This window comes from Elaeis guineensis, chromosome 6, assembly GCF_000442705.2.
Source record: "Elaeis guineensis isolate ETL-2024a chromosome 6, EG11, whole genome shotgun sequence".
In the NCBI taxonomy this organism is placed as follows: Eukaryota; Viridiplantae; Streptophyta; class Magnoliopsida; order Arecales; family Arecaceae; genus Elaeis; species Elaeis guineensis.
Window position 1 is genome coordinate 34,752,622 of NC_025998.2, and position 10,806 is coordinate 34,763,427.

The 10,806-nt window shown below is 36.1% G+C and overlaps 1 protein-coding gene across 1 annotated transcript; it reads right to left on the reverse strand.

Annotated features, from left to right (window-relative positions):
* Positions 1-1,485: 1,485 nt before the first annotated feature.
* Positions 1,486-7,463, reverse strand: LOC140858564 (alpha-terpineol synthase, chloroplastic-like). The gene is made up of 7 exons (XM_073259467.1): positions 7,218-7,463; positions 6,085-6,346; positions 4,382-4,754; positions 3,494-3,712; positions 3,220-3,358; positions 2,660-2,908; positions 1,486-2,119 (listed from the first exon to the last, which is right to left on the reverse strand). The coding sequence occupies exons 1-7, from the start codon at positions 7,380-7,382 to the stop codon at positions 1,769-1,771; spliced, it is 1,758 nt and encodes a 585-aa protein (XP_073115568.1). The 5' UTR covers positions 7,383-7,463; the 3' UTR covers positions 1,486-1,768.
* Between the last annotated feature and the right edge of the window lie 3,343 nt (positions 7,464-10,806).

Here is a 10,806-nt window from a genome sequence, read left to right on the forward strand (position 1 = left end):
GCACAAGTCAAGCAATGTAAGAAAGAATTGACCTAATATCTATGTATTTAATTTGGAAGTATGTGACTTGATTGAACAAATAGATTAGCTTAATTGAGAATTAAGTTAGAGGTCATATGGGATTGAACATTGACTATGTCTAGCTAGCACTGGACATGAGGTGTAGATTTAATTTTGAGAATGAATTGATCTTATCTGTGATCTAAAAATTTTTTGAGAGAATAGATTTGAGTTTTAATTATTTCAAATTAGATCTGATTTAATTAAGGCTAATTGGATGAATAATCCAAGTTAGACTTGGACCTAAATCCTAATTAGATTGAGATTAATAGTCTATTCGAATTTGATTCAAATTAGGATCAAATTGGATTCGAATTAGGATCGAATTGGATTCGAATTACATTAGATCCACTAAGTCCTTAATTTTTGAGACTCTCTCTCATATGTTGCCGATCAAAAGGAGGAAGTGCTGGTTTTTTCACTCCAATCTTTTGTTCGTGCATGAAAAGAAAGGACATGCAAACATTGGCGCTCTCCTTTCTCACTTGGGTTTCTTCATGGATAAGGGCTGATTTGAATTTGATTTGAGTCCTATTCTATAGGGGATCTGATCAGATAAGGGGCATCGAAATCTATAAGAAGGGAAGGCTCTAATCCTGATCTGACGCCCTAAAAACCGACAATAAATAGCAATGACACGAAGAGTAGAAAAAAGGATAAAATTTCTAACCTTAGAAAGGAGCGACAATTGGATCGAGGAGAGAAATCCAGTGTCGCCACCATTCGCATCCGCCACTACCGTTGATGTTAGCCATTGGAGAGAGAGAAGACAATTGGATCGAGGAGAGAAATCCAGTGTCGCCACCATCCGCATCCGCCACTACCGTTGATGTTAGCCATTGGAGAGAGAGAAGAGAATAGGAAAGGATGAGGTAGAGAGGCCGGATCAGAGGAGGATGAGTTGGCTCAGGATCGACACTCAGCGATGAGGTAGAGAGGCCAGATCAGAGGAGGATGAGTTGGCTTAGGATCGACACTCACGATGAGGCAGAGAGGCCGAATCAGGAGGGGGAGTCAGATTGGAAGAGAGAAAAGTCCGAATCAAAGGAGGGGGAGTCGGCTCGAGAGAGAGGAGGCCTAGGATATCGATTTGGGGATGGAGGGTTGAGGATAAATGGCTTCTGTCGATATTTTTAAGCACCATAACTTACCAATGCTTTAAAGCATTGTAACTTGCCGACGCTCATTGCATATAAGATTGAAATTTTAACGATGCTACATGGCTTCCATCAATGCTTTGGAGCATCGAAACTTGTCGAAGCATTAAAGTGACATAAATTGCTGATGCTTACCAAAAATGTCGGTAGATGCATGTAGGATTAGAATTTTAACGATGCTTCGTGACTTCCTTTGATGCTTTTGAGCCTCATAAATTGCCGATGTTTTAAAGTGTTGTAATATGAGCATCCGCAGATGGATATGGTATTTGATTAAGGTATCATCCCATATTTCTCAATATGCCAAGCTCAAAGTATGTACATTGATACTGCATCAAATACTCACCTTTTTTACTTGGTCCTAAATTAAAAGCCTTCTTAGCTTGGCATGGGCAGCTCAATCCCCTTGACACATAATTATGATCCCTCTTTTCTTCTCTTTCTTTCTATTTTTTTCTGAAAAGGGATGATAGCCCCGACCATCGCACAAGATCATTACATGATATTTACAAATTACAATAATTATATCATCTTGTTACCAAAATTTCCTTCTACACATTGCTGACCACAAGCCTATCATCAAGAAGCCCGAAAGAATCCTGGCCTCCTTTGAGTTCTACGGGATCAAAAAACAGGGACTTGATCATGTTCTTCTTCTCTTGATCCGGAGCACCCAAGCCATCTCCTTTATGGTATGTGCAATGCGATATCCGTCCAAGATTTATTGCTGCATTAGCAATGAATCGAGGCAGTGGATGGCAATCAACAGCATCTTTGTTCAGCTTCTTCCATGAACTAATGATTAAATCTTGAACGCCTTTGCGAGCCACTGCCTCGGAGACACCATTATCTTGCATGTAGCATTGGATGGATGTTGGAGTGTCACCTCTCTCTAACTCTGCCTGCATTTATAAAATATACAAATCCTTACATTTAGCGTTGAAACTTTGATAATACAAGTATAACCATAACATTTAGTTTGCTCTCAATCTCTTCGGTTTTTCTTGCATTGCCAAGTGCTTGCATACTACATACAGGTCCATATAAATCATCTAATTATTGGACAAGACAAGGAACGGCCTTATCTATATGGTGTCCATAGTCAAAGCATCACATGATACCATGTGTTAGAGTTCTTTAAGCCTGCCTTCTACCAACCGGATGGCCCAGTGTACCAAGATGGTGAGCAAAATCCGTAGTTTTTCTTTGTCACCATTTCAGGCTGATACTTATCTCTTGTAATATGGTGATCTTATTCTTATCCAGTTGACTACCATCACTGAAAAAATGAACATATAGACTTTTCTAAATAGGTCCTGACTTCACTGAACTTAGTCCTTTGGACTGATCAACATATTCTAGCTCTGTGATTTGTTAATTATTACATACTTAGTTTTCTCAGAGTAAGAAAGTAAAATAATAATAAAATTAGCATCGCTTACCGAAGAAGTGGCCAAATCATTGCAAAGACGAAAGATCTCGGATGAGGACAGGAAGAGGCTTGGATAGGTCTCTAAGCATTGCAATGCCTCCTTGGTTATTCTCTGCCTTGATAACAAGCTAGCATGGACCAATAGGACGCAGCCTGACACTGACATCCGGGCATTGTTTAGATACTCCTCCAGGGTTGGTTTGTAGCTGCTGTAATGCCACTTCGCCTCTGTTAGGAAGGCGTTGAAAAGATCCTCCCACTGAAACAATTATTTCAGGTGTGACACATAATTAGTCATACAACATTAGCAAGTCTCTGATGGATATTGTTTGTTACTTCTAAGATATAATTCTCAATGAGGCCCCAACAAATTATCTTATTCTTGGATTTTCTTTCTTTTTCAGATTGGGAAAAGCAAATGAAGGGAGCCAACAAAAAAAATATATATATTTCTGGGATTTTATGTTAGGGAATATACAAAGCAAAATAAGATGGAATAACTTGCTAGTTGCTGTCACTATGCTTTTACCAACAAGCTAAGGTAAAAGAAGGATATGATAGTGAATTTACCGCTTTTCTGAGATAAGGAAGGGCATCCCAACCCTCTTCTCTACGTATATGATCCGCCACTTCATTGGTTGTGTTATATAAAGCTGAATACAAGATTTTCATGTACTCCGGAAATCCTTCCATTGCATTGGAGTCCCACCTGAAAGTAGAATTAGAAAAGACATTATTATGAAGATTTTATATAGTTTTAAGGAATAAGGCTCATCCAAAACTTAATCCTTCTTGATTCCTGAATCAAATACAATCTGAAATTAAACAATAAAATCCAACTAACCTCTGGACGGCACTGGTGAAAAGGTTAAGTTCATCCAGTGTTCCGTAAATATCATAGAAATCATCTATAATTGCTACCAAAGCAAATGCTTTAGTAAGTTCCTCTCGACAATATCCAAGGTGTGGCTCGAATACAATTCCAGTTGCAAAGAAGAAGTACTCTATCAGTCGATCTCTAGCAAAGCTCAATCTATCTCCAAGGCCTACATCTTTCCACCACCTAAAAAGCAAAAAACAGATACTGATTAGCATGGTCACAGGGAATCAACTTTTCAAAAGGCTTATTTCCTAAAAGGAAAATTACAAGAGGCTTGGTATGTCTTTAATGTGAGTTGTGATCAGAAATCAAGATGCTAAGAAAACCTAGGAAATCAACAGGACGCCAGCATCAGCTATTTAGTAATGAAGAAGGGATCAATATCCTATATAAGGTAAACATGGTGAAAAAAGAAAAACAAGAAGAAAAACACGGAAATAGGGATAACTTAAAAGAAATAAGACAATGACAATTAAGATAAAATAAAATTTACTTTCTTTTTTAAAAAAAAAGAAGAGGAGTGACAATGCGAAGAAATCGATTTGTCTATGAGAAACTTATGCTTTTTTCTTGATGTGCATGTTTGTGTGACAAACACTTGTAAAAATAAAAAATCACTTTTCTATATCTAGATTTAATTCCAACTTATGATTCCAAATGCATGTAATTTTTTTTTTTTGCTAATATCTTTACAATAACTTTTACCTGGAGGATATAAAAAGGTCAGGTTTATTTTAACCTGACGGAAATCCAATTAATCGAAAACCCAAAAGAAAATTATAGAGTGAAATTATAGAACTAATAGTAACAATGATGACATGTCTTGTTAAGCTAAGATGAGTATATGCTTACCTTGTCAATTTTCTAATTTCATTTTGGTGTATGCTTTGCACTGTGTTGAAATCGTGCTTGGCAAATTGAAGAAGCACAGGTTCCATGTTTCCACTTCTTTCATACTGATCTATGTGCCATCTTGCTTCCAACCTTGGAGTCCTCCAGTGCAAAGGAAGATCCAAAGCTAGAGACACTTTTCCCTTAAGGTGTGGTTCCATGTGTAGCTTGAGATCGCTGAGATATTTAGTTGTGAACATTCTTGCTTCATCCAGCAGTGTTTCTCCTTCAAAAGCAAGATATGAAGCCTCATGTAGGGATAGCAATCCATGAGTGTCCTTGAGAAGGCTTGCCTTAAAGTTACCCTTCTCTTCTTTGAAGCCACTGAAGATATCTGTAGGATGCAAGCCTTTACTATGACTGCTGTAGGATTAAAATTCTAGAAACCAAAACTTCATATTATGAAAAGTTCAGTAAAAGCAATACCTTCTCATGAACTGGCGAATTAGACTTAGTTTCCTTTGTGTTAGCTCAGTCTTTGTGTTTAAAACTATATTATGAAAGGGCAATGGATTGCTAAAAATAAACATTTATCAATATATAATACTTTAGCCTGTTCAACAGTGTATATTGCAACATATATAGTTCCTAAACAAGTTTGAAATGTGTGATAATTTGGTCAGGATACAAATTCAGCACGGTGACCATAGCACTAGGCATCCTAGTTCTTATTCAAGGAAAACCAACAACAACGAAATAAACAGATGAAGGAAAATTATGCAACAACAATATTTTTAGATTGTGTCTTCAATATTTTTAGATTATCCCTAAGCAAGTAGATAATGCGTGAAAATGAATTCAGTTATATGCACAGTACAGTTCTATTATATTGAATTCAGCACCAGGACGTCTCTTTCCAAAAGAAAAAACAATACATCAAAAGAAATGGAAAAGATATCTATGACGGGTCAGAAAGCCACCAATTAAAAGCACTGAATATGCTAACAAAAGCAATGATAAAAAATAATTTTTTTTAAGAACCTCGAGACTTACAAGTTCAAAAGCTCAGTGAACATAAAGGGATTCCAAGTCCTTTCTAGCTAGAAACCATAAATTAATTATTTTCGAAAAAAAATAGAAACAAGCAATGATCAAAAATAACTTTTTTAAGAACCTCGAGACTTAATAAGTTCAAAAGCTCAGTGGACTTAAAGAGAATCCAAGTTCTTTCTAGAAACCAGAAATCAGTTCCGAAAAGAAATAGAAAGAAGCAGGCTATAGCTCTAATAAATGTGAATCCAAACACTTACAGCATAGGATGTGGCACGGGCGAACAGATCTCAGAGATTCCATCAGCGTATTTTTTTAATCCTATTTGGTGCATTTTTTAACACTATATGTGCCATTTTATATTGCATATCAACACTCTAAGTCAAGGAGGCCTAAGAACTAATTAATTAACTACACGTACTCCAATGGTGTATCATTGTACGATATACCAAAAATCATATAAAACATCTTGACCTGGTGGTAACCAAAATTTTACCAGAGTCAGGAAGATTGGTAACGGGATGTTATAAGTTGTGTACTGTCCATATATATATATATATATATTATCTAAAAGTTTTACCCATGCTTTTTTTTTTTTTCTGATAAACAAGTCTTATCCATATCAGTAGCTTATCATAGAAATGAAAGATACTCAAATATGCAAGAGTCATTACCTGGAGAAACAGGAAACCCGTGCTCTCTAAGGAGTCTAAATAGCAAAGACATAGAGTGGATGTTATCTTTGAACATCAAGTCTGCCCTCTCGATAGGCATCGAGCCAAGGACATCCTTGATCTCCTCCTCGAAGTGATAACCCAAACCAAGACGCTGCAGGGCATCGATCAGTTTAAGTCGAGCCACTGGTTCAGCCTCCTTGAATAACAAGTGCCTTGCATCCTCCTTCAACTTTTCCAAGTGTGTCGTGTGCGTCCCGTTCTGCACCACTGACTAAAGTCAGCAATCCATTACAAGTATTGGAGTGAACCAACTACCTTAGCCAGCCTTCTAGTCCCTAGTGGGTTGGCTAGGGTTTGAACTTCGACTTCTAGGTTAGTTTTTTATTATTATTATCTTAACTACGTTAGGATTCAGATCCTCCACAGTGTGCGTTTTGCACTCTATCAAGCTCGATAGCTGCCACATCTCTTACTCACGAAAATGGATGGCTATCAAACAGGATGTGGTGGATCATGTCATGCTACATGCCATAAATGGCATATAATTTTGGATATTTGAGAGCCATCCATCTCTATGATTGAACGATATGATGGTTATGTATAACTGTTCAGCTCACAGCTGTGCAGAACACATTCTGTAGAAGATGTTGGGTTAATCAGCTCTTTTAAGCTTATTGCTATATAAAAAATTACTTCTAAACTCCTAATTAAGTTCAACAAAGACTATGAACCCTCTACAAGGCTACAACTAAGATAGCAGAAAATTTCTACAAGTTGGATACATGGCAGATTGTGACATGCCAAAAAAAAATTAGGCATGCACGAACCATGCTTTTGAACTAGATGTAAGCCAAAATTCTATAATCAATAAAAATTGCACGGTACCTCATTGTAGGAATTTTCTACAGCTAGCATTGCAAAGGGTTCATGCTCATTGCCCATGGTATATAACTAGCAATAGACTCAATTTTGCTCTATAGAACTTTGGACCTAGCTTTGTGCCGCCACAATGTGAATGTGAGATCTAGATGAAGAGTTATAATTAGGTTAGATCTAGAAAGATCCTAATCTAAGTGGAGCTCGACGGATAGTCACAACTCTCGTTAGAGAGACTGAGCTAAGGCAATCACCAAGTCACCACTCTTCAAAGACTGAAGGGAGTCATAGTCCCATGAGCTAGGTTGATAATTCGCCGACCGCCTCGTCGAAGGTTGCGAACGGACTTGACTTGCCACCACCCAACCTTTGTTCCCGGTATGACATGCAGTGGATGCAAAGCATGTAGATAATGCCATTCTACTTTAAGGTGGGTGGTTGCTGGTGCTATTTCTATTGTTTGGATTGTAGGTCTCTTGATTGACTTGCCTCGGCCCTTCTACCGTCCCCCATGTATTTATACACACCTGGGGGCGCTGGAGTTTTTTTCTTGTGTTTTGTTCCAACAGTGACGTGCTAGTTTCGGGAAGGCTCTCCGAGATTCCTCCTGGTGGTAGATTGGACCCTTGTGGTGCATCTCTTCCCAACCACAGGTGAGGAGTGGTCACGTACTGCGGTGCCTTGACGAGTGGTCGTAGATGACCAATACCGTGGACCTCACATGGCCCGAGTGGCCTACGGGGCTTAGTAGTCAGCGTCCAGTGTACGTATACTCTACTGGCCTTGGATTTGATTGGCTTAGTAGATGTAGACACCAACCGCAAGATCCATATTCTATTCGGTGGGTCCCATTGGCCTGCGAGGGCACAAACGTGCAAGCAACTATTCGGTGGGTTATTGGTCTTTGAAGGGCACCTGGTTGAACAATAAAAAAAAATGGTTTCCGTGGCTTTAAGTTTCGCCACATTAGCTTTCGTTTTTGTTTTTCCTTTTTTTGTTAAAATAAGAAGCTAGAAGCTTCGTTGATAATAAGAGGTAATAGTTACAGACCCACACATTAGATATCCATTTTTTGCTACCAAAAAAAAGGATATCCATTTTAGGTGTCTGCTTGAAGGTTATTCATGACACATGGTATGAAGCTCACGCATCCGAGTTGATCAAATTACTTGGCTTCAATTTAAGCAACTTCCTCAACCACCATGTTGTGAAATAAACTAATAACTTAAATCAATAGTTTTAATTATTATTATGATGAAACAAAAAATAAGCAATATATAATGGGAAAACAACGTCACAATTTGTTTGGATCATTATTTATTGGATAGAAGAGTCAACTTTACTTGCTCGAGCATAAATTTGAAGTTCAAATTACTATTTTATATAGATTAATAATAACTTATATATGCAACAGCTTTTCTTACAATAAAATAATAGTCTACTGATGGTCGTTCAAGTTTCTGTTATTAATTTGGATAACATTTCTCTCACTAAATTAATTTCGATAATGCTAACAATTACGGATTAACGGTCACCATTTTAAGGTGCGGTTTTCCAAGGTTTTTCTGTGAGATTTGTCCTGGTCCCATGGTCCAGAAAATGTTGGTGGTCGGTAGCTCGTAAGGTGTAGTCCGCTACAGTAATTGTCAGTTCCTATCATTCTGTGTTTGGGGACCTGCACATTTTTTTAAGGTTGTTGGTGAGGTAAACGCTTTAAAGTATTGGTCAATAAGAATTTTAATGGTTAATAGCTTATAAGGTGCGGTCCACAAAGTCTTTGTTGGTTCCTCGCATCCAACATTTGTCTTCTAGTTTTTGAGAATCGAAATGAGAAATATCTTGACCGAAATCTGTGCATATTATGATTTCAAATTTACATGGCCAGGCGAGCTTCAGATTTTTGTTGGTCCGTGTCGATTGCCTGCTCTTAAAAAAAACTCTACCAACCACACAACCAAAAAAAAAATTGCGAGTCATGTGCCTACATAGTGACATTTGTCAATTGACTGAAGTCACCTAGATTCCATTGTGAAATAGATACACAAAGAGAAAAAGAAATATTTTGAAATGTAGAATAATTGTTGTCATAATAAAATCTAGGTCTATTGAGCTCGAAATGATTGGCATCTCTCTATCACATAAATCTGTGTTGGGCATAGAGATATGGCTAGTATGATTCTAAGCAAATCGATTGTTGGTTTAAATCTATTTCCAAACTCCTCTTTGACTTGGATTCAACCTGCACTAACAAGAACTTATAAAAGGGCTTTCATTTTTTATACAGGGAAGAGTTTTCATCCCATATGATGGCATCATCATCATAAAATTAATTTATTTATAAAATAAAAAATAATATTAAACTCAAATAATTCAATCAATTAAAAATCTAAATTATTATAGTCAACATCGAACAATTTTATCTTTTATTTTTTGAGAATTGGAATGATAAATATCCCGACCAAAATTTATGTATATCATGATTTCAAATTAAATGTGACCAGACATGGTTCAAATTTTTCTTGGTACATATCAATTGCTTATTTTTATTAAAACCATACCAACCATACAACCAAAGAAAAAATTGCTAGTGATGTGCCTCTATGGTGACACTTATCAATTGACTGAAATAACTTAGATCTAAATACGATTGTGAAATAGATATGTGAAGAGAAAAAAATATTTTGAAGTATAGAATAATTATAATCACAATAAATTCTACATCCATCGAACTCAAAATGATTTTGCATCTCTCTCCCTCGTAAATCTTTGTGTTGGGTACAAAGACAGCTATTATGATTTTAAGGAAATCAGTTACTAATTAAAATCTATTTCCAAACTCTTCTTGACTTGGTTTCAACCTACACCAATAAGAATTTATGGAAGGGCTTCCCTTTCTTATAAATGGAAGAGTTTTTATCTCATATGGTGGCATCATCATCATAACAAATCTTTTTTTTATGGTATCAATCGTTAAGAAATCTAATTATTATATATTTTTAAGATTTAAAAATATTTCTAATCTTGTGCAATCATATCAATGAAGAGAAAGTAGTATAAAATTTTGTGAGGCTTTTTCTAAATTTTTTTTTTTTTTAAAAAAGGAACAAAGACAATGGAGAACTTCAAGTTTTCTTTGAATGCTGTGTGAAAAAAAAAAAAGTGGGCTGGAGAGAAATCTTCTCTCCTTTCCCCCACCCTTATTTCTCTTGTCCTTATTTGTCAACTCTAAAATAATCCCAACCTTTTTTTTTTCAAACAAGATTTCCTCACAATTTTCACTCTGCTTTTGTTGCAAATACAAATTGCCACTTTTTATCTTTATATTATTTTTTTTGACACGTGCCTAATACTAATTTTCATGAAACAAGAAACATAAGTTGATCCAAAATAAAATTTTATAAATTATTCTATTCCAATATTTGAATCTATAGCTATATATATATATATATATGTGAACATGTCATTGCTCAAACACATTTTATTTTTTATATAAGAATGCAATAGATGTACAATTAACATTACTTCAACCAAGGACCTCTGTCTATATAGAGAAGGGTGCCAACTAGTGCAACTAAAAAGTATGATCAGCCATGTAGTGTATCATGCTAGAAAATGATTTATCCATTATATTCTTATTAAATTAGAATCACTTGATAAAAAGGTAACTAGATTTAAACACATGGTTTATTGTTTTTAGATACTTCATGATCAAATCATTAATTCAAGGATCTCACTTTGATAAGTTTTATGGATAAATTTGATGCCCATATTATGAGAAAGCAGGCGCATTTCTTCTCATCAGGAGATTAAGTCCAATAAATAATTCTTATCTCCTAAGAGAGC

Coding starts and splice junctions, on each gene's coding strand:
- LOC140858564 (XM_073259467.1), bottom strand. CDS start 7,382: ATGGCATTATCTACATGCTTTGCATCCACTGCATGTCATACCGGGAAC. Junction 6,347..7,217: donor CTTTGAAGAGTGGTGACTTG/GTGATTGCCTTA, acceptor TCAGTGGTGCAG/AACGGGACGCACACGACACA. Junction 3,359..3,493: donor TTCACCAGTGCCGTCCAGAG/GTTAGTTGGATT, acceptor TTCTACTTTCAG/GTGGGACTCCAATGCAATGG.